Source organism: Lasioglossum baleicum, chromosome 4, assembly GCF_051020765.1.
Source record: "Lasioglossum baleicum chromosome 4, iyLasBale1, whole genome shotgun sequence".
Lineage (NCBI taxonomy): Eukaryota > Metazoa > Arthropoda > Insecta > Hymenoptera > Halictidae > Lasioglossum > Lasioglossum baleicum.
In genome coordinates, this window is record NC_134932.1 from 13,099,727 (window position 1) to 13,127,629 (window position 27,903).

Sequence of the window (27,903 nt, forward strand, 5' to 3'; positions counted from 1 at the left end):
GTGAGATTGTGAAAAGATTGCGGTTCGTGAAAAAAAAGAAGTCATATTCGCGTCCATTATTCATAAGAAAATAATTTATTTTCGAAGCTTGCGGCTTCAAGCTAGATTGCCATTCGAGAATCGTTTCTCGGAGGAAATGAAACTCGGCTTTGGAATTCACAATTTGTTCTCTAGAGAAACAGGTTCTAAACATAATGAAATAAGCCTGTGACATTTAATTTCGATCATCTCGACCTCCCCCCACCGGAGCCTACCACAAAATAAACCTAAAACGAAGTTCAATACTCCAGACTGAATTTCCTACATGCTACCATAATCACTGGGAATCCCTGTGCATCCCACAGATTCTACCATCCCTAATGCTCATGGTAATCCCCGTGTATCATCCTGCAAAAAGATGATATCGACACTGGAAGGAAACGCGCGTCTGAGGAGGGACCAGAAGCCGAGACACCGTCTCCGGTCTCGTCGCGTAAACACCGTTCGCTTATGGCAGGTAAAAGAGCCTCGACACCACCATGGTGGGAGTCAGTTCTGTTATAGTAGGCCACGAGGTAGCAGCTCTGGTGTTCCTGCAGGTGTAGCACTGGCCGAGTCGAACTCTCTCTTAGTTTCTGCTGGCGCAGCAGGCGTCTCGTTTTGCCGGGGAGTGCGCCGCTCCGTGAAAAGAGCCTCGCGATCGCCTCGAAAGCGATCCAGCCAGGCAATGCGATCGCGAAAACCGCGTGGATTCGCGTGAAAAAATCGGCAACGACCTCCTCCATACACCAAAATAACCGAAACGAACCTCGCAAAACGACAGAAGCGATTTTTGTCGAAATGGAACGATACAACGATCGCGCTGGAACTTAAGGGATCGATAATGTGATCATTCGAGTGTCCGAATTCGTTGCGATCGATGAACCTCGTGAATTTCGTAAAGGTGAACGATCGTACGGCCTCGTCTTCAACGATTTCTGGTCGTGATCCAGGTGTCTCGATCCTTTAGAAGGAGAAAGCGGAGAAGTTCAACGGTTCTCGACTCGCTCGCGCTTCGAATTCGGTCCTTTCCCGCCGTTGAAGTCTCCATTAACCACCCAAGCCCCGAGAATCCCTGAGGAATCCTGAAAATCGAACAATTTTGAAGCTGAAGAACTCGAGGGAAGCGAAGCTCGAAGAATCGGTAGACTGTGAAAGATTGTTGATCGCTAGAGGATCGCTAGATAGTGTGGAAGATTGTTGTTCGATAGAGGATTGTTGGAGGAGTGTTGAAACACACTAGGAGAAATCGACGGAAACGTCGAATCGGATCGAGCGAGTCGCGTCGGCTCCGATCGATCGTCGTTTCGCAGTCCTCGGACGTTTCTGCCGGTTCTCTATTGTTTACCGTTCACGGCAGCGAAGCAGACGGGAGAATGAAAGCACGCTGACCTTTCGCGTGCTTCGAAGTTGTTCGAGGAGAACCGATAGACACGTGCGATTTTCGATTAGGCGTGCTTGTGGACGATGGAGCTTTGAACCAGGGAACTCGACTTGCCGGCTGATCCACCAACCGTGAGATGATTGGAAAATTGACGGTGTGCTTCTGGATACTCGGATGGATCAGCCTCTACGGTATGTTCATCTAATTGTACTCTAATTCGTTCAATAACTGTGGAGATATCGATTCATCAGGCTTGTAGTTGTTTTAACTTGAAATCAAGACGTTTCTTACGATGTATAACATTTCTATTCTGTAATAATTGTTTTCTTCACTTTATGTATGTATATGAAACCGAGCGAATTTGCTTGTGTTATACATTTTTAGCGGTTTATTAGTACGAACAACTTTGGTTCTGTGAACTGAAAGAAAAAAAAATTGTTTTCTGTGTGTACTCTATACTACAATATTTCACCACAGAAAATGTCAGGTATTCAACGAATTACAACTACTCGAGAAATTCACGTATCGTAAAGATAAATCGCCTAATAAAACAAGACTAATTCTACAATAAAAAATACAAGTAGGTCATTTTGGTCTGGAGATTTTCATCGTTCGTATTTCTCTGTAACGATCACCAGTGACTTTTATCACGTCGCGTTGCGGGTTTAGAAAGTAACGACTGTAACGATGCATTGTACAGCCACTCCGAAACGGTCGATTGATTAATCTAACTTTGCGGAAATTAGATAATGTCTTGCTGTATTTGGAACACACGGAGACAGACGTCTCTGCGTATAGTAAACGAAACAGGGGTAAAGGGGCAAACTGTTTACTTGGCTTACTTCGAGGATCCGCGAACACCGAACACCATTCTTGTTCATTCCACGGGCGTGCAGTTTGTACAAGCTCCGTTGTATGAACCGTTAACGAATCCAGGACAATTATTTAATCGTGTAATCCGGCGCTGAGGTCATCGTTGCCGCGTCGCCTTAAATTTTAAGCGTGTTTCTTCACCGGCACGGCGTCTTACCACCGAAGTCCCTTTCTACTTTATTCTGTCGAGAATATCTGTAGAAAGAAACATTCACCGATTTTATTCCAACCTTCGGGAAAGATTTGGAATGGGTATCAGCCCCATGCTTCTTCTTGGTTCGAACTTCTGCTTGGTTTATAAGTTTTTAGAAGTATAGCTATGGATTCACGGTCAGTTAATCGAATATGTCTCCGTGCACAGTTCAGCCGTTATTTTATAGTCAGTGAAAGCGAGTCTGTCGCAGCGTTGATATTATGTGCACGGATCGTGCAAGTTTCATGCAGATAGCTTCGAAAAATTATCTGCTGCATGCACGAAACTCGTAAATAAATTTTTCCCGTCTCGCTCGATAGAGCTTTCTCTATTGGAGATTGCGAATATAGTTCACTGGTAGCATTCCTTGCTCTTTGTCGAGATAGACAAGCTATAGTTTAATCAAGCTTTCATCCCATCTGATAGATAGTCTTCTTATGGTTAGAATTTCATACCATCAAAGAATTATCAAACTACCTCTAGTTCCTTAGACCCGAAGGAAAGTCCAGAAGTTTATTAACAAGCGTCGATGAAATAATCGAAGCGGTTTGACTTGTGAGCCCTATGCAGTTCATGTAACGCGCGGATACGCGAGGCGTGCATGTGCGTCGGTTTTTGTCGTGTCCGTGACCGTGAAACTATAACCAGTTACTTTCCTCATCTCGAAGAGAAATGTTAATCGCCCACCACTCCTGTCATTTACAAAAAACCGTAGTAAACAGTTCCTGCATAATTTAACACCTCTCTTCCACGTTCACGTCCGACAAAGTTTTAAAAACACACTATTTCGGAAAACAATATGGAGCAGATTTCCTCCGTTAATTGGCTCGGCGGGAATGAATTCGGCCGATCTTCGCGCGGAATCCACTCTGCATATCAAAACAATGAAAATGATTCGTTCGCGAACGCTTTCTTTTTCAGCTTCAGCCTACTTTCGAAGGTTGTTGTGCGTGGTACACAAAAACCAGTAATAACTCATCGTTAACGACGCTTCCCGCGACTTTACGCCGCGCTGTGAAGATCGCGATCCGAAACGATCTCTCATAGATCCAATTTGTCGTTTCTCGCCTTTGTCCCCGGGACTACAATATGTCGGTTGTTCAAGTTGAAGCTAGAAAATCAGGTTCTACCGACTATACCGTCACAACTCTGACCTTTTTTTCGTTGCTATCGACCGGCATAGAAAATAAACCGCACCTTCGGTTTCGTGACCGAAAACGCTCTGTTGCGACGTCCCTCGTGAATCATCACCGATCATCATCCTCGAGCCACTTTCCTGAGGCTTTCAACGAACCCACGAGCGGACAGTTTCGCTACAGTGAATGAAAAATTGTTCTATTGCCCGCGCTTTTGTTGCTGTGTTACTGGAGTCGCGGATGTCGACGCTTGGACGAGTTGCTTGCCTTTTTGATGAATGAGTCTGATGATGAATGGTCTTTAGCGAAATAAAAGTGAATTCACTGTAACATGCAGGAACCATTTAGGAATGTCTTTCTTCACTTAAGAATGTGAGTAGGTCGAAAGAAATTCAATCTTTCTGGTGCTTAGTCGACAGTGTAATATTGTTTCTCCATTGCCCCAAAAAATGCCCGAAAATCGTAGTCTTCGTTCACAGTGTCCCAATTTCGAATCTTCGGGCACGCTTCTCAAAAAAGTGGTCGGCCTCGGTAGACTCGATTTGTCGATCAAATAGAAAGCTGTAGAGTGGCCTAGGCTTTGCCATAGTAAACCCGGAGCCTTGTACGAGGTGCAAAGTAATTTTGGAACGTTGTCGTTCCGCCGTGGTACAACGAACTGTTTCCCTTTTCCGCCGTTTCGAGCGGCATAATTGCGGCTCGTTTGTCATCCGGCGCGGTGATTTCTTTCTGCGAATTCGAGTGTCATCGTGGCCAGCCGGTTGGAAAGGCCTGTGGTCAGAGAAACAGAAGAAAAACGGGTAGGAAGTATCGCGGAAAACGCGTAACCCGATTCCGATTAGGCGGGGAACGGGAACGGAACGTGGGAAGACACGGACGACGCGACGCGACGGAACGACGAACGATTCCGAGAGAGGATCGACGTAATCTGTGCGGCGCCGGGGCTTCTTTCGAGACCTGACCGAACATAACCTAAACGAACCGTGAAGCCGTAGAGACCTTTTTTGTGCCACGCACAGCGGGGGCACAGCGGGCCCGTCGATCCGCTCGAAATTTATGACCCGATTTCCCGCTCGCGTCCCAAAGCTCGCGAGAATCCTCTCGCGGTAAACGAACTATAAACGCACCCTTATTCGCCTCACAATGAGATTGCAGTTACGTCAGTTACGCTTTCCGATCGATCAGGTGGGTTGCACTGTCTGCAGACGTGGGAAAATCGCGAGACTTCGCGGTCGTCGTCACGGTCGCGCCACCATTCAATTGAACGTGATTTCGCGCGATTTTCTCAGGCATGATGGATTATCCTGAATTATTCTTGACGCGAATCCCTCGGATTGAGTTATTCTTAGCGCGGAATTTTCTGGGCCGAATGTCTGTTGAGGTTTTATGCTTGGGACAAGGAAGCAGCGTCGTTTCCGTTTTTCTCGAAGGCTGATCTTCTCTTCGAACAGGCGAGCACTCAGAGGTGATTTCATGCGAAATTATTAAACTAATCGGGTCACTATGACTGTTCAGAGTTTTCAGCAGTAATTACCCAATTGACAGCCCTTCGCATTTGCACAAATGCGCCTAATAGTCCAAAGAAACAAATCGTCGATTTACAAAGAATGTAAAAAGTTGCGTTCCGTAAATTGTCCGAAAGAAAGAGGTGAACGAATCGTTGGACGTTGAACGTAGAATCATGACTGTCACGTACTTATGTTTAGTCGGCGTTCACCACACGAGAACCAGGATGTCTGGGTCGTGTAATGTGCGGTAGTGTATCAATTTTACGTAAAAGAAACTCTTACGAGGTAATGGGCGCGATTCCACTCACGTGTCCCGCTGTGTATAATTGCGCTCCATTTTTCCCGTATATTAGACGAAGTTATTGTAGCGTGACAACAGTTCGTAATGATCCTGAGCGATTGTTTCGCGATGGTTGCGTGATCCCGAGCAGAACAGATCAAACCTTGCTGGCTAGGCATCCTATGCTATTGTGCAATCTGATCTTGAGAAAAGAGGGCGCAATTATTTTTCTAATCGAGTTCAGAGAAGAAAATAAATTTACAGATATTTCTTTCTTTACATCACATATCATCATTCCCAACAATGTAGAGAACTTTCAAAGACTCTGTCTCATGAGTCGAAGTTTAATAGAATCCGCAACCGATTGCAACTTTTTAACAAACGATGACGAATAATCGACACAAACTAAAACTTTCACATCACTCGGGATGATCAGCTCTGCATTAAAAATCATTGAGATCAAAGAGTGGCTCTCACAATGACTAAATCCTCTAACGAAATGGGACAATCCAGCGACTTTCGCTGCTCTGAATGTCTGGAACCGGCAAAAATCCGCGTCATAGCAATGGAATGCGGAGGATCCCACGTCACAGGGCCTCTGACGCATCGAGTTTCGTCTGGTACAAAGACAGGATGAAAGATCATGACGTTTCCCGGTGTCAGCTTGATCTAGCACACTTTCGCACGAGCGAAAGGCCGCGGAGGAGGAACCCCAAGTGTGATATAGTGACAATATCTCGAGCAGGGAGATCGGGTTGCAGAAGGAATCGACGAATCGCAGGCACCTTGTAACGCGTCCACGCGTAGGTTGAGGTCGAGGATTTCTAGAGTCGAAGTTACCGGGTACTTTCTCCGCGAACCGAGCTCTGCGTTCGTTTCCTTTTTCCATTCTCGTCACGGATCCTCTCGGAGAGTACATATATATAGTGATTCGTCTTGGGAAATACATTTCCAGTGTGTGGACACGGAGATTGCGGAATTCAGACTGTTTCGAGCTGCTCTGCAACGAAAAGGACCGGGGATAATGTTCACTTTAACTTCCTTAACGACTGCGACTTCTTCTTTGACTAAGATCGAGAGCATCTACGTTGCAAATAAACTAGTTAAAATTAAAACAAGATTGCAAGACTGAAGTCCGGATGAAGGCCAATGCATTGTTTTAGAAATCTAATCAGGCGAATCGGAGCGTCGTCGACAGAAAACGAAACAATAGTAAACAGAGAGAAAGTAGCGGAGGTGGCGTGCAGCAATAAAAGACATGGAAACTGAATTTTCAGTGGATGACTGCTGCGATAATCGTCCGAGAAGGGTGCGGTTTAAGTATTACGCTTTCGAGAGCGAGTTCTCTTTTCGTTCGGCGCGCTTAGAGTACAGGCACGACTCATCGATCAGGGTATTCGAATACTCGAAATGCACATGTCGACTCTCGTCAGTGAAAGTATTATTTATTCTCGGTGGTTAATTGTGACACCTCCGCCAACCGGGCTTGTTATTACACCGTCATTCCTTTCTCGGTTCGTTACTTTCTATTCTCTTCATCGTGGTTCTTGAGATCAGGCTTGAGATATTATTATCATTATTTCCGATAGCTTCTTGGTTATTGCACAGTTTTTTTAAAATGATAATCGGAATATTTTCAAAGACTGGCGGAAATCCTTCGATTGAGAACTTGGCAGCAATGCTTCGGCGACCATTCTGCATAGTTACCGTTCGAAACGTCGTCGATCGGAAGACTTCCGGAAACGTTTCGCGAAAACGCGAGGAGAATTCAAAGCGAGGCATGGGGGGGGGGTGGCTCGCGTCAACGTAAATTGCGAGAGAACCACATAGAGCATTATCCACTTGTCGGTTCGGCCGTCTCTTCCTCTTGAAAAACCTGCGGTCTTCCGGTTAGAAATTCTTCTGGTCAGTGAGAGCTGAGGTCCGCCATCTTACCGACTTCTCTGACCGTGGCCGTTCCGGCTCATAGGCCTCATCGTCGACAAATATTTCCGGCTTTCCTCCATCTGCTCCCATGATTTACTATCAACGTTGGCAGTGAACACGCGAATCAATCCTATAGCTCGTTAAGCAAAAATTACACGTCCCGCAACGGTAGACTCGATCACTGAATTTACTTGTTTGCTTAGCATACTATTCGCTCAGGATCTTTCTCGCTTGGAGATACGAAAATCTTCCGACAATATTCGTGTTTGATTTGAATAAATTCTGCTATCAAGGAAGCAATACTCTTTTCTCTGAACAGCCACTCGCTCGGAAGTACTCGGATATTCATCGGGTGCGAAGTAGGCGCGAAGAGAAATTTTTTAAGTAACTTCACTCCCGAGGAAATCTTGTCGAGATAAAATCAAATCCAATCACGCTGGTAGAACGGATCGTAGATACCATCGGGTTCGAAGAGGTACGTGAATTTTTCTTAAACACTACGTCCAGTTTTCCTGTTCGTTATCCAGATCATCGTTTTACGTATGATAATAATGAATTGGAACATTTGAACGCAGCATCTCTGCGGAAGAAAATATGGGTCAGCACGAGGGGGCGGCTCGGCTTAACAAATTCACAAATCTGCTGTTCTGATTACAAGTAGACATGGGCGGGACGAGCGAAGACCTTGAAAAAGAGATTTATTATATCCCGTGAACGGTGAAACGAGAAAGGCGTAGCCGCGAGGATCGGCAACTTTCATCTGCGGCCTATCGCCACGTGGTGCGTCCACTTTTCGCGTGGATCCTCTCGGATGCAAAACCGCCGCTCGTTCACCGCAAAACACCGGTATTTTGATACCGATCAAACCACCAATGAATTAACTATGTACTGCTCTTCGAAGATACCAAAGCAACGGCGTACCGCTGTAGTGTACGATACTTTATCAAGTTGCTTTTGTTCCTTCGTTAGCTGCAACGTTACGCTAATGAAAATATGATCCTGAGCTAAATATATTGGAAGTGTTCAAGGTTTTTCTTACTGATTTGGTGCACGGTTCCGTAAGTCAAACATCGAATTCCTCATCCAAGTTCGATCACTTTCTTTTCGCTTTCAAGCTCCTCCGCGTTTCCGCGGGCTGCTGGCTTTCCGTTCTAGGAACCACGACAAGACCTCTGCCTTCCCCGAAGGCTTCTCGCCGAGAAATTTACACTTGTTCTGCTTTCTATTCGAACGCGTCGCCTCTGGCCGCAGGATCTACGCGTTTTTCTGCAAAACGTTTCCCCCCGATCACGGTACATCCGACGAACCAGATTTTTGAAAGTTACCGCGATACGGTGGAAAGCTTGATGGAGGTCAACAGTGTTTGCCATTGTTCCCTTCCCCATCCGATCGACACACGATCGACAAACTACAAATCGAAGAATCAAATTCATTTCTGAATAGAAATAATAGAATTTGTTGCACCTTCAGGGACGAGGATCTGCGCATACACCACACTGACTTTGACCTAGTCAGTATACCTGAATTTGTTACACACCTAATGTCCGTGTCAGTGTCCAGGAATTCTCTTTTTAAGGTCACAGACGCACAACTATCCATTGGCCGACTGGATTAACAGCATAACGGTACCACATTCGACATTTTGCATTCTCAAAGCCCGGTTCATAGTCGGTTAAAGCCTCGGGGACACGAGATCATGGTCCAGCCTGTCCGCGACTACCCAATCGAGGTCACGAAAAGTGAATCGAAGAGATTCGAGTGGAACGGGTTGCGAACGAGCAACGTCTCGGGTCACCGATCGCTAGATAAAACACGGCTAGGTTATGTTACTCGGGTTCAGTCACCCCTGGAAACTGTGCCAGCAACCGATTTTAAGGATCGACCCTGCTTTGTCGAAATCTAAGAGCTGAGTGTTGGGTTCGCTTAGGTTAACGAGCCTCCTTGGATTTACGACGCGACGGAAAGTGTATTTCAAGTTGTGTTGAACAAATATAAATTAACTATTATATTATATAATATACTAGTTTAGAATCTGCCTTCGATGTAATTCATTTGCAGTGAATTAAATCGAAGAAATCCTAAAGAAGCAACATCTTTTAACAAACTTTCAGTTTTTAAAAAAGCATTGAAGTTTACGCAAACTACTGTTAGCCTCGGAGCAATCGTAAACACGTCCTGGGAACCAGTTCAGGCGTGTTCACAAGCAACACGACCCACATTCAGCTTCTCGGTATTCTTCCCGCGAGAATCTCTTGTTTTCCAGCGCGTTGTCTCGCGCTATGTGTTCTCGAATTGCTGGAAATTCGCTCAAACACTCCGGAAACGATCCGGACACAGGATGCTCGCTATACAAAAGTACAATGGCAGTGCTCGCAACGGGTTGCGTCGTTCGGTTTTTGTAGTTCGTTTCCTTTGCTTCTGTCTGTACGTAATAAATTACGTAAAACATCAAATTGCCGGCTGTGAACGCTTGTAAACACGGCCACGTTGAATAGAATGGCCCATTATGCTAGTAGATTAAAGCGCGCGGATGCGTCCGATAGCTGTCCGTGTCCGATGCTTTAATTGAGCTGGTGATTATTCTCAGGCGTAGATTAAAACAGTTCGAGTGCTGGTTTCTGGTCCGCCGTTTGCAATTATTTTGTCGTTTACGCCATCGTTTGCCAACTGAAATAACTTTTACTCGTGCCTGCAATTTTTTTTTAATTTTAGGAACTTGGACTGCAAGTAAGGAGAATAAAATAAATTGAAACTCGAGATGGTAATGTCTCCTATGTTTTCTCGATAAAACTTCTATGTTTTTTCAACAGTTCTCTTTCGAAAGCTTGTTTTTACCCAGCGCAGAAATAAAATTGAGTGCAGCGGTGCATGTAATTTTTTAGTTTTAGAAAGTTAGATGGAAGAAGTTAAAATAAATAGCAAACCGACATTTTAACGCTTCCTATATCTTCTAAGTGCTTTCTAGCGGGAAACTATAGTGTAGATCGATTGTAATACGTTGTTGCAACAACACGCAAGTGCGAAAATCAAACTTTCGATTTTTTCGCGCCGAGCCGCGCCGGGCCGACGGTGCTGTCCTTCCACGCGTTGAAGTCTCCAGACCCGCTACTATAGATTCGCTTCTAGCGAAATTAGGCTCGTTTTGAAGCAATTATAGTTGTAATTGTCACATTTTAATGGTCACAAAAATTTCTGTGCTTCGTGCACTTACATAAAATACAGTCCCAAATATTTTTATAGTTAACAATGCAACAGACTGTCCCCAGGTGCGTTTCGTTATGGGGAAAAGACTGTAAACATTGCAAAATGACAGAGACGACAAGACCGATTAACACGGCGTTTCCTTTCAAGATTTCATCTCCGATCAAGTTAACATTGAACGAGAATCGCAATGATGTAACTCGAGTCGATTGGATCGTCGAGTTACCTCAACGCGGGACTCGTTTATTTCGCTCGAATATCAAGAATACTTGCTTCTTGAATTGGGTGAAGTCGTGGCACACTGACATTTACAGATCCGAGCATTGCGTAACGATATTTCCATGCACCGTTTTGCATCTTGTTTGATAGCGTCGATGTTTTTGTTTATTGTTTTGCCGGTGTACAGTCTATTCCCGGCGAGTAACGGCGATTACTTGCATAATATCGAGAGTGCAAAAAGACCTAGAAAACCACGTGTGTCCGGTGAGTTTAGAGTCGAAGGAGAAAATGCAACAAATCCACATCGCGACGCTCGTTCTACTTACCTTTGCCCTGGTCAAGAACGAATTTTCTTGGGAATAGAAATGATCTCAGTTTCCGATTAGCCTTACAAAGTGAACGCAATCGAAGACGCAATCAAATCTGTATCTATATGCTACATTTTATTCAATCGTAGAACCATTTTTTTTTCTAAATCTTTTTGCAACGATAGATCGGAAAACGATCGAAGGGTTTCCTGTCGTCCGACAGAAGAAACTCACTTGTCATCTAAGCAGCGGGATTAATTAGCAAAGTCGAACCGGAGAAAGGCGTTTAAGGAACGTCTCGAGCCGTATACATAATAAATTCTGCGGCCGCCTCGGACGGAGCTTTCGAAACCGCTTCAGGACATTGCTTCACCTTCATTAACCATAATGGAGCATCGGTGCGCTCGCTTCTATCGAGATATCGCATGTACGGACACAGATAATGTCGTAATCATAGCGAGGTGGCTAATAAGTCGGGCTCTGAATTTTTCTGTTCGATAATAATCGATCGGAGAAGACGCGATATTCCGTCTAGGAGCCTTATTCGAGCAGCGAGCATTCGCTCGACCCATTTTCACCGTGAGAAAGGATGAAAATTAATTCTCTTATGTTTCGTTATTGTTGCAAATAACCGTCTAATCCAAGAAAGCAGTTACTCCTACGTGTTCAAACCGGATATTGTCTGGGTTAGGGTCGAGTAGCTAGTTACTTGCTGGCAAAAATGTGCCGCGGTAAATTGAGCTCTAGGTCTGGAGTAGATTGATTAACTACTCTGAACCCGGGTTGGGTAACTAATTGAGAGTGGTGCATTCGCGGGCTTTTCACCACTATCGACTTCTAGGGTTTGTGAGTCGGGCAACTCTGAGTTATAATTAATCTGGCAGTAAATAATAAGTATATTTTATTAGATTCTGTTTGCAATCTTCATCACGAGTCCGACTCGATATCGTGGAGCAGGTGTCAATGAAGATCCAAACTTATCCGACAATGGCGAAGACGTCCTCAACCTCGAACGAAGAACGGTCAATGCTGCAACTAGCGATTAGCGCTGTCAGAGCTGTCGGACATGTTTCTGATGCTCGTCTCTCGCTCAAACAACTGCAGTTCCAGTTCAATTTCGCGCTCGCTCGGCTCTGTCCCACTGTCATTCTGCTTGCACGACGATGTTAATTATGCATAACGGTCGGTGTCGCTCGTCCTTTTGCTCGGTAGACGATTCGGAACGCGAGTACAATTAGACGGGTTCACGTGTGTCGGTCACCGGGAGAGACAGACAAATTACCAGGAGGCACACTAATCCGGAGATTTAACGGTACAAAAATGCTTCGAATGCTCCTCACGATGCGACTGCGTCGGCGACTTCCTGCTTGACTTTTTAAATGGGTCTCGACGATACCAGACGGACTGTCGCGTCGCTGTCGGACGATCTGATTTCGTAGCCTGGTTTCTGGAAACGCCGGTCAAAAGTTTCATCGCGGAACAAGAGGAGAGAGAGAGAGACTCGTGAGAAAGAGGACCGTTGGAGTTGCGCAAAAAATATCTGCACCTGCAGAGGAATATAATTATTTACCGGAAGCATTTGGATGGGATTTTCAATAATTTCGATGTACCAAAAGGATTCTTAAAAGGACAGATTAGGAAACGATACATAGAAATAGTCAGACACGATTTAGGGAAATCGCGAAGCTCCTGGAACTCCTCCGGACCGTCTCGCTCGACGTCCTCTCGTGTCACAACACTAGTTGCTAGATTTCGCCAGGATTGCTCAACGAAACCGCTGAACAGTCGAGACATCGACGCGTGTAGATATCCGTAGGACGTCTTCGATTCACCGGCTAGGGAGTCCACGTACTAATTATCATTGACGGTGCGTAAAACGGTCAGGCTCGCTCGTCGTCGACGGAGCCTTGACACAGACCGGACCGGGCCCTGCGACGCGCTACCTTTGGAGGTTTCAATGGCGTGTCCCAGGACTGGAGCTTCTGGACTACCTTAACACTATTCATATTAAGTCTGACAATACGCTCGAACTGCAGATCCAATCTTCTTGTGCTATGTTACCGTCAGAAACAGTTTAAAGACAGTCTGTGCAGAGTCAAGCTCTCTCTCCTGGTCAGTAGTATAGAATTCGAATATATTCTCTATGAAGTTGGTACGCTCGATGATTTTCGACAGGTGTAAGATTTCAGATCGTCCGATTTCCCTTTCCCTCTAGCCTCTCCGTGGCTTCCGCAGAGGAGAACCGTTTTTGCCAGACAATCGGTTCGTGTTGGATCCCCGCGACGTACAAAAACCGGCGGAACTCGAACCGCTCTCGTCCAATCCAGCTGGCCATTAACGGATGCGCGCGGCAGCTTGTGGCTTTCTTTTTCCAAATTTCACTCGAGACGAGGACTGGTCTGGTCGGTTCATCCGCGAAACAGCTTGTCCGCTTACCGTTCTATCGCCAGACGATTATGCCGCCTTCGCTCGTTTTCCGATCTCTAACGAGATAATTGACGAGGCCAACAAAAACGGTTTCTCTTTCTTATCGCGAGTCGCGATTGCGGAGACTTTCTTCGGCCGATTTTCCTGGACGCTTTATCCTGTGATCCTGTACATCTCTTCGATCATGCTGGAACTGGTAGATTCACGATCAATTAGGAACGGAAGTCAGCATTCAACTTCATTCCAGGATTTAGCCATTGTAATCGGTCGATTCAGGTTGCGCGTGTTGACATGGTGACGGCACTTTCGTATAAGTATTTAGCAAATGCTTCTTTGAGAATAGTGTGTAGGTGATGTCTGAACAAGTTCGAAGATGTTGAATGCGAACGATTTTCCATTTCTGTGTTGATTTTCTTTCTAAGAGTCATGGGATCGCGAACGAAGCGCGGTCCCTTTCGTAACAGTCCGAAAGAAATGGCCAGAGAAAGGAAAGTAAAGTGGCACGCGACCGTTCCGATTTTCCCGATCGCGTCCGATCGACTGGTTCCAATTAGGGGCAGCGTTCGTTGTTCAAACGACGGAATACACCTCCTCGAGTTTCCCTCCGTTCTCACCTGAGAACTCGTTCCCTCTACGCGGCACGCATTCTTTCAGATAACGCGATATTCCCTGACCCATCGAGTTTTCTTTCCGGCGGACAAATCTGGGTCGTAAGTTCAGGAGACGCGACTCTTCGACCCGCAAACACGTCGCCGACAGGTGCCGGCGATTTTCCTCGAGAACACCTGTGCTAAGAAATCGGGTTTCCTCGTAGACTACGGATCTTTATGTAAATTAAAAATGTTCCACAGTACAAAAACCAGTCAAATTTACTTTCTCACAAAGGTCCATCAAACCCAAGTTCGCAGGGTCAAAGCCTCGTAATGTCGCGTCAGATTTGCGATGAAGCTTTTAGACACAGTCCATTAAATTGTCCATTAATAATGACTCAATCTATCGAATCTGTTATTAAGTGCCTTCGACTGAGGAAAAAATGCCATTTCTCCATCGCCGACATTTAGTCACTGGAGAAAATATAGACATTGAACGGACATCAATTTTCTAATCGCTATAACTCATACGCCAAGGGTTAACGCCGCGGTTGTTCCGCGAGCCTGACGACACGTGCCCGAAGCGATCATGCGACTCATCATGCGATTTTCTAGCGCCGAGTCCGTCGACTCGCTCGATCAGAGTATCGATATACCCTTAACTTTCCCTTCTCACGACTATCCGCTGTCTGCTCGCAGCCCGAGATCTCCTGATGCTAAACCGAACGGGTTTTCGATCGTTGTCCCCGATACCCGAACGCGAACCACAGTGATCGTTTCGATGGTTGAGTTTCTGGTCCACGGTCTTCTCTGGCTTTGTATTTCGTCGCCATACCGTGAGAAACTCCAGGCCAGAAGATTTGCTCAAGTTTTATAGTTAGAAGAGCGCCGCGCCGCGCCGCGTCGGGGCCAGGCAAAATGGCCTCGCGTTCCAGGAGATTGTTATTCAGGCGTTATGCTAATGACAGCGCAACGAGCCGAGGATACCGTTACCAAAGGTTCGCACGAATCTATCAATCTGGTCCGCCAGGCGTGCTGCCACGGATTCGTCAGTTTGGTACTGGGAAAATTGATGGTTTTGAAGTCACTTGTCTTTGGGGTCATTTGGAGCAGTCGTGGATCCGAGTCGGAGCGCTCTAAAAAATGAGACTCTATTTAGAGTAGGACTTGCAGTTTCATCGTGGTTGTTAAATGAATTGAAATGATTTTTTTCAGGAGATCCCGCAGTGGCGCAGGAGTGGCCGACGCCTTTGGACGAATCGGCGGACGAAAAGAACGATGCAGAGATCTTACGTGCGGTCGTCGAATCGATGAAGGAGTGGACGTTGCACAAGAGATTGAGTCACAGGACGAAGAGGGACGTTTCGAAGGTTTGCTACGAGGATGTCGGCTGTTTCGAGGACACCGGACCCTTCAGCTACTTGGAGATGCTGCCATCGCCGCCCAAAGATGTCGGCACCAGGTACCTATATTACCTATACTGTTAAAAAGCTTGCGTAAATGTTCACAGACCATTTATAGTATAATTAACGCCATGAATGGGTGCATTAGGTTTCTAGTTTACGGAAGCAGGAAAGCGAGATCGATTCTGATGGAGGTTCCTGCTGATGACATAAACGACAACGCGCACCGTGCCATAGATCCGGATATACCTACTAAAGTGATCGTTCACGGGTTCGGATCCAGTTGCGATCATGTTTGGGTGTACGAGATGAGGTCCGCGCTAATGACCGTGCACGAATGCAATATAGGTTTGTATTTAATCGAACTTTTACCACCTCTCATTACCGTCAGACGAATTTCCCCGTGATCACGCTATACGACGTCCGTTTCCAGTGTGCGTCGACTGGGGTCCAGGAAGCGCAGTTCCTAACTACGTAAGAGCAGCTGCCAACACTCGGCTGGTTGGCAGACAGCTAGCGAAACTAATTAGAAGCCTAAACGTGCCTTTGGAGAAGGTCCATCTGATCGGTTTCAGTCTCGGGGCCCACGTCGCTGGATTCGCTGGTGCCGAATTGGGAAACGTTTCCAGGATCACAGGTAACGCATTCGTTCGTGTAACAATAATAAACAATCTGAAAGTTCTCCTTGCGATAAATCTTACAGAACTGAAAATACGCGAATTTTCATTCCGCTTTCGCAACTCTGCTGTGTGCTAATGGCGAATTGCGAAATGAAAATTGTCACAAACTCAATTTGTCAACGTGAAAGTTGTCTTCGATTTACCTGAAGAATTTCGTAGATTTTTTCATTGCCATAATTATGCACTTCCCTTAAAATTGTATCGAGTTAACAGATTTGCACTCTCGCGTGAAATAATTGCGCTAAAATTGCGAAACCAACAGCAGCTGCAACCTTGTTGTCCTTCGAAGTAAAAGGCAAGTCGACTTCATTTCATCTCTTAGCAAATGGAATTTACGATTAGGTTTCGAGTCATCCTGTGGCAGTAATGACGGTTGTGGTTAATCGTCTGTGTAGAAATGCAAGCTTATCAATCCCACTATGTTTTAATTATCCAAATGGACCGAGACGATCGAAAGGTAGATTAGTCTCTCTCTCTGAGACATTCACTGGAAATTGTAACGAGGACTCCTACAAAGCGACACCAATCCGCTACATTTTCTTCGCCGGTCACGCGTAGACGAATTTTCCTTTCTTTCTAGTGCTCTTTTTCTTAACCGGAAGAACATGTAGAGCTTATCATCCATTTCCGGTACTATTTGGAATTCCTCTTGAGTCATTCGATCATTCTTCGTGTTATTCGTTAGCGCTAGAGTATACAGGATCCGAGTGATCGTGGTTATCTAAAAATTTTTTGTTCCAGTGAATAATAAAGAAAGAAGTGTCACAACCCCTGCGTCTGTCCCAGATTTAAATAAGTAGAATCAGTGCGCAATGGTCAGACACGATAATTGAATTCTTCGTTGCAGCCCAGTTTTAATCAGTTTCGCAATTTCACGCGCGACTGTAATATAATTCTATTGATACACTGTATGTTGACGTGCTAGAGCTATCTTGCTATTGGCAAGAAAATTGTGCAAGCGACCGGTGGCTCGGAAACTTGTACTTTTTTCGTTGCTACGGTCCGTTGGTCTACGAGCGTATGTTCCCGTGATCGACAACGAGCTATTTTCACTGACTAGGTTTCCACAGGCCGACGCATTCGTATGTTCAATGCTCGCTGGGAAAAAGAAAAGCGAGCGCGGGTGTCCAGCTCGCCTTGACAAATTCTCATTTTTCACCAGTGCTCGAGCATTCACTTTTGCTGCCGGCTAGAATTGCTCTAAATTCGAGCTGATTGTAACACGAAATCAACAGAAAAGTGAAAAACTGTAGAAAATATGAAATGCTGTCTAAATGCGATTCGATGCACAAGTAACATAAAATGAAATTAATTTTGCAGGACTCGATCCCGCAGGACCCCTCTTCGAATCCCAAGATCCTAGAGCCAGGCTCGACGAAACGGACGCTAATTTCGTCGACGTGATACACAGCAATGGCGAACAATTGTTACTAGGCGGTCTAGGCTCGTGGCAACCAATGGGCGACGTGGATTTCTATCCTAATGGTGGAAGAATGCAGACTGGATGCTCCAATCTGTTTTTAGGGGCCGTGTCCGACATCATCTGGTGTAAGCACTTACGCTACGGGTTGTTACTTGAACTTATGTATGTTACTTCCTGGTAGAAAGTTTTTGTAATTTGACGACACAGTAGCGAAAATATACAAACAACTAAAACTTTAATATTCTGACTGCGACGCTCTCTCTAGCTTCATCTAGCTTCGGATAGCTGAAACAGTTCACTGTTAAATTAATGCTACAATGGAACTAAATATTGCACTGATTTTAATTTAGTGAAGCGATTGAACGTAGTGTACGAAACAAAATTCCTTAGGCGTATGCCTTTCGCAACTTCCGATTAGATCTAGTATGAATTCGATTAGCGTACTTTTAAGTATCATTATCGAAGGAACTGTATCTCGCGCGATAATTCGTCCCACGATTATCGTTCATTCGCGAAGTAAAAGGTTCCACATTCGAAGGATTAGAAAGCTCGTCGCAAGATTTTCACGCGTGGGATAATGTTACCTTGTCCGCAACGTGGATCGAATTCTTTGTCCGCAAGAAAGCGGGTCAACGGTGTCCTGCGAGCAGCGTGATCCAAAGATCGCACCATAACAAACGAAAGAAATCTCATACATGTAGAATTTTGGGAAGAACAGCGAAATCCATGTGCAAATTGTTCATTCGTGTTTCTCTTGTTTACAGCAAGCGCAGTGGAAGGTAGATCCTTGTGCAACCACAGAAGAGCTTACAAATTGTTCACCGACTCGGTCAGTCCAAAATGTCGATTCCCAGCGTTCCCCTGTGAAAGAGGCTACGATGGTCTGATCAAAGGAGACTGTTTCCCCTGCGGGATGGATGGAGTAGGCAGACCCTGCGGCGATATGGGCTATTACAGTGACGAATCTCCTGCTAGAGGACAGCTGTACCTTGTCACCAGAGAGGAGGAACCGTTCTGCGCGCATCAGTACCAGGTCAAGGTCTACAATAGCCATAGCGAACGACCGACCAGGTCCTACGGGAAGCTGCAGGTCACTCTGGTCGGTAATGGATCCTTCAACGACTCCTTTGCCATGACTAAAAAGGACGAAGAGCTCATGGTGGGCTCCACTCTGCAGAAGATCATCGTGCCGCACCCTGCTATTTCGAATCTGGAGGCTATCGAAGTAAGACGATCTCATACTTTAGCTATCCGTCATTGTCAATTTTTATATTTTATGTCTTCGACCCACTTTCCAGATCAAGTACACCGCCTACAGCGGCTGGATCTCTTCCGGCCTGGTGTCCTGGAGCATCGACAAGGTAGCCATCATCGACAGCTTCGGAAAGACCCTCTCCATCTGCAGGAAAGGTCTGAGCCTAGAATCCGGGAAGCCCGTATACCTTCCTTTGTTATCCGGCGAGTGCAACGTGCCTTCAGAAACAGAGAATTCGACGTCAGCAATCCTGGATCGCCTTATCCAAGAGAAACAAGGCGGTGGGATCGGCCCCTTCACCAAGGAGCAGAACTACGAGTCCATAGAATCACTGTCGAAGGAAAGAACGTCTTCTTCGTCGACGTCCAAAGGTTTAGGACCATTCACTAAAGAGCAAAACCTCCGAATAGTCGAAAGACAGGAGAGTTCGAAGCCCAACAGCTTCGAGGACCCTACGAATCGTCGTAGCACGAACCCGTGGAACATCGCGGATATATCCAGCGACGGAGACTCTAATTCCTTGGAGAACTTGGACTCTGAGAGAGGAAGAGGATTCTCAGGGCTGAGTTTCTTCCAGAGGGCTCCACCCGCCGACTCCTCGGTGGACGCCGCCACGGAATTCTTGCCAGAAATTCGAGAGCCCGTGCTGAAGGTGAGCAAAAAGGAGACTGGGAGATCCCTGAAGCTGCCGGAGATCACCGAACCTATCCTCAGGCCAAGATCTGCCAGACAGAACACTAGGAACGAGGTGCATCCCCGAGAACAGCAAAAAGATGAAATTCAGGAGACTTCGTCGACAACGAGGTCCTTCACCGTGCAATTCTTACCCGAGAAGATAGCGGGCATATTAGCACGTGTCGAGAGATACACTAGACAGACTTTACTGCCACTGATCTCCCAGTACACTCCCAGCTTCGTGACTGGGTCTCGCTACGAGGAACCAAAGTACTTAACTCTTGGAGAAATTGCTTCAGAGGAGAGCAAAGAGTCTGGGGAGTCCAAGTTCGACCTGGACAACGAAGGTACTAAGGTAGAGCCTGTCTCGGACTCTCCTGACAGCATATCGATAGAAGTCCCAGCAATGGTAAAAGCTGTCTATCCTGAAAGTCTGACGTCGAATAACACGGATTCTGAGACTGCGAGCACCGACCAATGGGTGTCTAGCAGTTCATCTTCGAGTCTGAGTTCAGTCTCGGTTCAGTCTCGCAGGGAGTTCAACATGTCCAAGTCCTTGAACTGGGAGAACACCAGCCCCAACTGGTCCGTCAACTTCGATGATACTTCTGAGGATGGTAGCTCGAAGCCTGACAACGACTGGGTGCCCAATACCACCGTCAAGAACGAAGTCAGAGGTCCTACCGAGAGTCCCGGTAACGCTACCAACGATGTCCCTCCGATGATTATCTTTGACAAGTCAGAAACCCAGGTTCCGGATATCGTCAGAGAGTCTGCAATTAAATTAAACGAGACTGAAAAGAAGTATATTCCACTGACCGAACCGGAAATCAAGGAGTTTGCCACGATCACTAATAATGTAACGGAGCGTCGTTCGACTACTTTGTCGCATTCGAATATTCAGAGGATCCCAAGGCCACAGGAGACTAGGGCAGAGATCAGAACTACCACTAGAAAGAGTATGGTGTTTCCCTACGCGTACGAGAGGAAGAAAGACCCTAGGACTAGGTACATACCTCTGATCCCTGAAGAGGACCTTGGAAGACCTCGTTACACTGTTGAGAGGGAACGTTGAGGCTTTTGATTTTTCATATGCGGAATTGTTTGTTGAATATTGTTGCTGCGAATTGGAAGTTCGTTGGTCAGCTTGAGCCAAGCTGCTAAACTGGGGAGACGAGTTGGTGATTTTTGTTCGGTTGGTCTTCGGAAGATGGATGGGGGTTTACAAATTCTTATTTATACATTTTTCATTCATATCCAGAAGAATCAAGCTGGTAATCAAACTTGATGAAAATTAATTGCAATTGACGTTAAATGGCAGTAAACAAGCACCGTCTTCCGAGGGTTGATTTTCATTTTCCAGAGTTTCACTGTATTTTTTGATACCACTGGATACCACGTTCATTGTGTTCGAAAGTTCGCAAATATTCATGCGTTTGAAAAGTCGCCGATGACAGTATTCTAAAAATTGTTCATTTTTAATTAAACAATCGAGCGCCGATGATACACTGTACTAAGTTTGCATCCGGTTAATTGAACATCTGCTCCGTATTGTTGTTTATCATAACGTTAAATAATTGTTAGAGTGACGTATATCATTAAGGATATTGAATGGCTTAATCGAAGAAGGATGTTTGGTAAAAATTGGAGCCTTAACTTTATTTTGTATATAGGAATTTTTTTACAATATATATATATATATATATATTTATAATATATAATATAATATATAGCTTCGCTGAAATCTTTCTCTTCTCGTTCGTTATATTAATTCTTAGCAATTAGAATTGTTATTATCTTCAGTACCATCGTCGTCGTCGTCGTCGTCGTCGTCGTCTCTACACCCCCCTAATCAATCGCGTTTTCTCTCCTTTTATTTTTCCATTTTATTTATTTCGAACGGACGATCGTAAAAGCGAAATCCTTTCTTGTTCCTTTGTATATAGAACGACGCCCGGGAATATCTTGGAAAAATCGGTTTCGCTGAAACAGTATTGTAGTTTTTCGTTCGTTTTCATCCTCGTTCGCATAATAAATATGTACAGCTAGGTGTGGCTGTTCGCGGGCCACGCGGACACGATAGTCCCAGAAAAGTATTGGAAGAGACGATTTAAGTGGATTCTCTAAATGTGTACCTATTCATATACCTATTTTTACTTAAAATAAATAACCCTCTTTAAGAAGAAAAATGCGCCTTCCCGGTCTTACAAGTTCGATGCACACACTCTCTCACTCTTTCTCTCTATCTCTCTCGCATACAAAACACATTCTCCACTCTTCTCCTATGTTACTCGATTTCTTTCTCTCGTGTTTTCACCCACTCGTCGATCATCTCTCGCGAGCAACAAACTCCGTCAGGATATGCCCACTCCTGATATGTCCGCGACTATTAAAAATAAAACCCATTCGCAGTCCTTGCTTCTAGGTTTCTTCAGGTACCGATTGACGCGTCGAAGCAGAACGCATCGTTCTTGCCTCGTCGACTCGATGCAAGGATAGTGGACGTGTACAGGATACCCTAACTCGAACTGTGCTCGTCATTCTAGTGTTCGTAGTTTCCTCGGGAAGACTGCGGTGCATAAAAGTTGTTGCGGACAAGCTAACTCAATTCATCGAGTCTCTGTCTGTTCACACTTCGCCTACTAGGAGACTATCAATTCATTAAATCTTAATAATTTTCCTGGTAAGCAACAATCCCAAAAGAAATAATTCAATTACGTCCAAGGGCTGTCTACTTGTTCCACAAGTAAAACATATTAATATCGAAAAATTAATCAAAAAGCCCTTAATCATGGACCGTAGATATGTCAAAGCTATTCTCAGTGTGTTAGTATTGACAGCAATTCCTAGAAAATCTTCCAAGGAAAACTGAAATTAAATTTCCTTTTTCTGTTCGATAGTTCCACAATGAAAAATAAAAATGAATTTTGTGTTCCACATTTTTCTAATGTTATAGCAATTTTTACGCAAGACAGTATGTGAGATAATGTTTGTTGGTGTCACCGGTGCATCAACTCGACTAAAGCGAAACAGAAAGGGTAAAACATGTTGAATTCTGGTCGACGGTGCATTCCGTTAGGCAAGGAAGAAGGGACTGCGAACTATTCGGGGACTTACTACTTACATACATATTTAACAAACACGCAGTCTTATCAAGTAGAACCCGTGAACGAACTCTGACAAGTAAAAAGGTATAGTGGCCTATTTAATCCTAGTAGAAATTTGGTTCGACTCGTCCCGCAGCCGGGTCGACGAAACGATTCACGCTGACCGGCCAAGTGGTAGCTACCTAAAGCGTCCTTTGACATCTTCTGCTACGCTGGTACGGTATTCTTTCAGCTGTATAATCAAATCAAATCATTCACGGTATCTTCTATTTGTAAACTCTAAAATATTTACAGAGAGAAAATACTGTGTTTAGACTGAGGGCAAATGAAGATGCTTTCGCTAATGAAACAGGCAGAAATCGAAAGAAAATCAGGATCAGGAAGACGATTCCGGCGCTTGTCTTTCACCAGCTGCTTCGAGAATACCGTACCAAGGTTACACCGCGCAACTAAAAAGCTATGTGTCCCCTGTGCTGTGTCCGATCGATTTTTCCAATTGTGTACTTTGTTTTGGATTCATTCTGTTTGGTTAAACCATTTTCTTCAGGATCATACTGGTCACTCAAGGTGAATTATCCATCCACCACAATTAAAATACTTTACACGCAGCTTCTAGGGTTTACAGAGAAGGTTTTAGGTTCTATGGAAAAATTTACAACGACGATGTTTTAAGCCACCCAAAAGTTGTACAGTTAAAGTAGAATTGTCCAGAAAGTAAAAAGGAAAAACAGTTGTGATTGAGTGAAAGAACACCAGGTGGCAGAGCTTGATGGCTCGGTGTAGAAGTGGGGATGACCTTCGATGACCTTGAGTCATCAATATTTCCTGTCAGCCAAGTATCTTGTTAGCTCGAGCAATCAAAGGACACACGCGATTCTTTCCATCGTACAATTTGAAACTCACAGTCACTCACGTACTCACTATGGTTTACCATGTACATTCCGCGTTCCGTTCACCTTCTCCAACAGAAACAATATTTCACTCACTCTCTCTTGCATACTTCGTTCGCTTTTCTTGGAACACTTAAGTTATTAGCGCTACGACATACAAAAGATAAGGCCGCCACGATAATACACTGACTAGATCAGTTTCATTTGCTCTCTCTCTTTCTCTCTCGCATTCTTTCCCTCTTCTGGTTTAATTTTTACTCTCGCTCTCTCACTCTCTTTTTCTCTGTCATTGTTTTCTTTCATTCTCTCTCGCAATCTCTTACTCAAAAACGGACAATCGTCCCGATTTTACGTCAACAAAAATATTCAGGACACGCGGTGTCATCTCTGTCAACAAAATATACTATGTTCTGCTTCCTCGCATCCTGAGTGGCTAATCTACGGAAGTATCCATCGCCCGATCTCAGAAGTGTAATAAAAACTCTCATCTAAGCACAGCGTAGGCCCTGCGGATTCCTCGTGAATCCTCTCGCGAATTTTTACACGACGATCTAATACAAAAGAAGACGGCAGTACGATTGCTCACGGGTCTGGTATGCTGGGCTTTTGTTCTCTCGCCCTCCAGTCTACGAATAAAATGATCATTAACCGAATAGTACTTCAACAGTAACTTATCTTACGCGAAGAGCCGCCACGAGTGATCAGTAGACTGCGGATCTTTAACAAACACAGATTTTTTTAGAAAATTGTCTAAAAAATTGTAGTGACCAAAAAGTTCTGATATTTCTTTTTATTTTTAGACTATATTATTGAATAAAATACTAGTACGAAACGGAATTTTTGGCCAACTGAATAATTTACAAAAATTGCAATCGAGAAAAATGTAGTACTTCTAAAATAATGTATACTTCTTCGGGATTCGCAGTCTATTCATCAGTTTTTCAATCAGTCGAGTCTTAGCTTCTTAAAAAGAAGATACCTTTTCGAACATGGCAACTGATTTACCCTGGCGAATGTGAGACAGAAGGTGGACGTACGCATAAAACGGAACAAGATCGATTGATCTCGGCAACAGAAGAGAGTTCTGTACTATTTTCCGCAGGATGAATATTTATAGCTAAAAATCAAACTCCTTTTCCGGATATTGCATGATTATCGACGTCTAAAGGTTCGAAGCTCAACACAAGGTAACCGAGGGTATTGTGTGACGTTTTAATAAGGCACAGCATTTTGTACTATGAATATTCATCAGGGGAAAACTACACAAAACCTCTCCTCGATCATTCTGTTCACATTCGCTAGTCATATACGCGGTGAAAAGGGATGAAATTTTCCCTGTCCTCTTTTTAGTTCGCTACGAATAAGAGCAACGTTGGTTTCACTATAAAATTGCCGTATTCTCCTGTACATAGTCATAGTTCTCGCGTGTCTGCTTCGATCAGCAACACCTCCGACAATGTTCTCTGAGTCTAGTGACGGGGAAGGGTGAAACAAGGCAAGGATGGACCAATTTAGGGCAACGCAAAACATTGACGGGAAGAACCACAAAAATCTGACCCTAACAAGCTTTTGTACAATGATGATACACAAGTTTCTAATGATATTTCTACAAAATAAACATTTTCGCCGTCGATTAGAAGCCATCGAAACCAAATTTTTCGTTCTATCTTTAACAAATTGAATGAACTGAAAATAATATGTGGACGTTCTGAAATTGTCTTGATGTTTTTACCGTCTTAACCGCTTGCCCTATGATTTATTTAACAGTTTCAGTGATTAGAACTTTCTCTGTAGTTCGTAATTTCCTAAAAAAGGGGAAAATTTATATCTATTTTATGACTACATGTTCTCCGATAACTGTACATTAACGAAATCAAAATACAATTTCATCTCGGTTTGAAGGAAGTTAATAACATACATATTTATTAGATTCTGTTCAGAATCTTCTTCACGAATCTGACACGATATTGTAAGGCAAGGGGTTAAATCATGTCTAGCCATTTATGTGTTAAATGCATAAAGACCGCAGTTCAATCGTTAGAGACTTGTAAAGCTAGCATTGTACAAGAACAGGTTGAAGACGGATTAGTGTCCTTCGCTCGCGAAACACCGATGTTCGTGTCCAAGTATAATATCGAGTAAATTCGTATCTCGTTCTCCATGTTCGGTCGACGTGGATAAGGACGGAGGTGGCTAACTAGGAACTGCGAGGCACTGCGAAAGGTAAGAACATGAGCAGCGTGTTTTTCTACTGGCATCCGGTTGCCGCAGTCTCCAAATCAAATTCTATGTATATTGCTTTCGTCGATCCCTTGATGAACGATCGTTCACGTCCTCTTCCGTGGAATACTATTGACACGTTCGTTTCTTCACGCCGATGAAACAAGTTCTGTTTGATCGTTTCTCGCAACGAGATCGTTACCGGAGCATCGAGCGGATAGCAGCGTTGCGGACCGACGAGCCCTGCCGACGGCTTCACCGACACTTACGTCGTACGGATCAATAATGTATGTAGATTATCAAAAAACATCACAGTCAGGTTACTAGATTTTAGAGAGAAGCGTCTGCTGAATTCGTGGCTGACCGCGCCCTCGGCGGACCCGAGAATTCATTACGTTTGCATAGGTTAATTAGGTTGATAGGCGCGTTCGCACTCGGACACAATCTTAACTCGAAAACCAAACCGACCTAGAATATTTCCATATATTAAACTTTAATAATTTATTAAATATAAAATAATGTAAGCATATTTTGGATAAAAATATAAGAAATTTTAAAATTGTCTGCTTAAAACAAGGGTGAGTTTCCTACGATTGTGGCAACGTTTCAAACAAAATGGACATCTACAATTTCATCCCCTAAACGATCAGGTCCGCGGAGGCCGCCCCTGTTCTTCGTTACCAGTTACTTTCAGTCGATCCACAACTGCTAGCTCGCCGAGCCCAGCGTTCCTTGGCAATCGCTGTCTCCGACAGCCTAATGAGCCGGGATATCAATTCTCCGCTAGCTAGAGCTCGAGGATCCCTGCATGAGAACCGCAGAATCCCAAGGAACAGATCCCGCGAGTCGCGTATCACTTTTTATCGAAGAGAGGCAGCTTGCTGCGCACGGCTCCCTCGCAGACTACCAGTCTCTGGGCAGCCGAGATACTACAAAGAGGAACGGGTCCTTCGAGGCTAGCCCTGAGGAGGGTCAACCGGCTACTGGAGCCAGCTTCGTGATCCACAAGCCTCAGACTACCGGCTTGTTTCCTCTCGAAGTACTCGACGATCTTCGAGATGGTTTTGCTGGAGGAGCCTATGCCGCTCAGCCGATCCTCCCAGCAGGAATCACCGCCTCCCAAGCTAGCAATGTCTTCGGAAGAATCAGTATAGATGGAGCTGGTCCGATGATCGTCCAGAAGGAACAGACTGCTAGCTGCTGAACTGCTTAGCGTCGAAGTATGACGTCTGTTCGGTGGCTCTGGACTTAGGTCTTCACCGACGCAGCTCCAGAACCCTGATTCGCAGCTGCCTCGTCTTCTTGGCTCCCAGCCGTCTCGGAACAGAGGGTGGTTGAACAAACTCGCAGCTCCCGCTTTCGTTGCCACCTGGAAACATCGAAGAGACAAATGATTGGTACCGTCCACTGGTATTTTGTGTTTTTCTAAGTTAGGGTGGATTTATAGTGGAGCAGCGAGGTGAGCTGTGCGGCGAAAAAAAAAGAAAAACAAAGAAAATACATATGTACTTTTTCATTAGTATGTGTCGAAATGTTGTCACGAATGTTGGTTTCTTTTCACCGTGCCGCTATCATCGATGCTCGCAGCTCCACTATAAATCCACCCTTACTGCGTTTATGAAAATTATAAATGATACTTTTGATATTGGATGAACAGACTGCGGATCTTCGTGCAAAATAAAAATTTAAACATAGCAAAATATGCTGCTCGATAAAAAAGAAAGTTACTTGAATGCTGATACGGGAAGGGAGTAAAATGATAACGGTTAAAAGGTGTTTTTGAGCCCCGGAAGGATCGGACGGTTTTACTGGGAAGATTTCTAAGAGGCTGTTAAACGGTCTGTTGTTTGCTCCTCTCTTTGTTCTTTGTTTTATCGACTCTCCCGTTATGCAACTCGCCTGCCACGCTCGCGGCGACCGGCATTAGCTGGCCGAGGTCACTTCCTTGACCGTGAACCGGGCAACAGTCCCACTATTACCTCATGCCAGCTGGCATCTTGGTTAGAGGTAGGTCGAGGGCCCGTAGGTTCGCGATCTCTTCGCATTCAAGGGCGTGATCGAGTTTTCGGGTTAGTAACGCGAGCGTTGATCGCGCGGCGTAGTCGCTGTTTCTAAGGTCTTTGAACTGTTCAGAAGCTGTGGACAATAAACGGTTATGGTCTGCTTCTCGACCGGTTGCTTTTGGCA

General features: G+C 44.8%; 2 protein-coding genes across 3 annotated transcripts in view; one reads left to right on the forward strand and one right to left on the reverse strand.

Annotated features, from left to right (window-relative positions):
• Positions 1-1,157: 1,157 nt before the first annotated feature.
• On the forward strand, positions 1,158-21,688 carry LOC143208345 (uncharacterized). The gene is made up of 7 exons (XM_076422723.1): positions 1,158-1,593; positions 15,279-15,525; positions 15,615-15,814; positions 15,900-16,103; positions 17,467-17,694; positions 18,334-18,794; positions 18,868-21,688. The coding sequence occupies exons 1-7, from the start codon at positions 1,539-1,541 to the stop codon at positions 20,572-20,574; spliced, it is 3,102 nt and encodes a 1,033-aa protein (XP_076278838.1). The 5' UTR covers positions 1,158-1,538; the 3' UTR covers positions 20,575-21,688.
• The window catches only part of Cdi (serine/threonine kinase), a 50,994-nt gene continuing 44,223 nt past the window's right edge, over positions 21,133-27,903 (reverse strand). The window contains exon 6 of one of the 2 annotated variants that reach the window (XM_076422724.1): positions 21,133-27,085. In XM_076422724.1, the coding sequence (XP_076278839.1) occupies positions 26,570-27,085 (516 nt within the window). In that variant the 3' untranslated portion in view covers positions 21,133-26,569. The remainder of the gene's footprint in view (positions 27,086-27,903) is intronic. The other variant, XM_076422725.1, reaches the window with a different exon arrangement.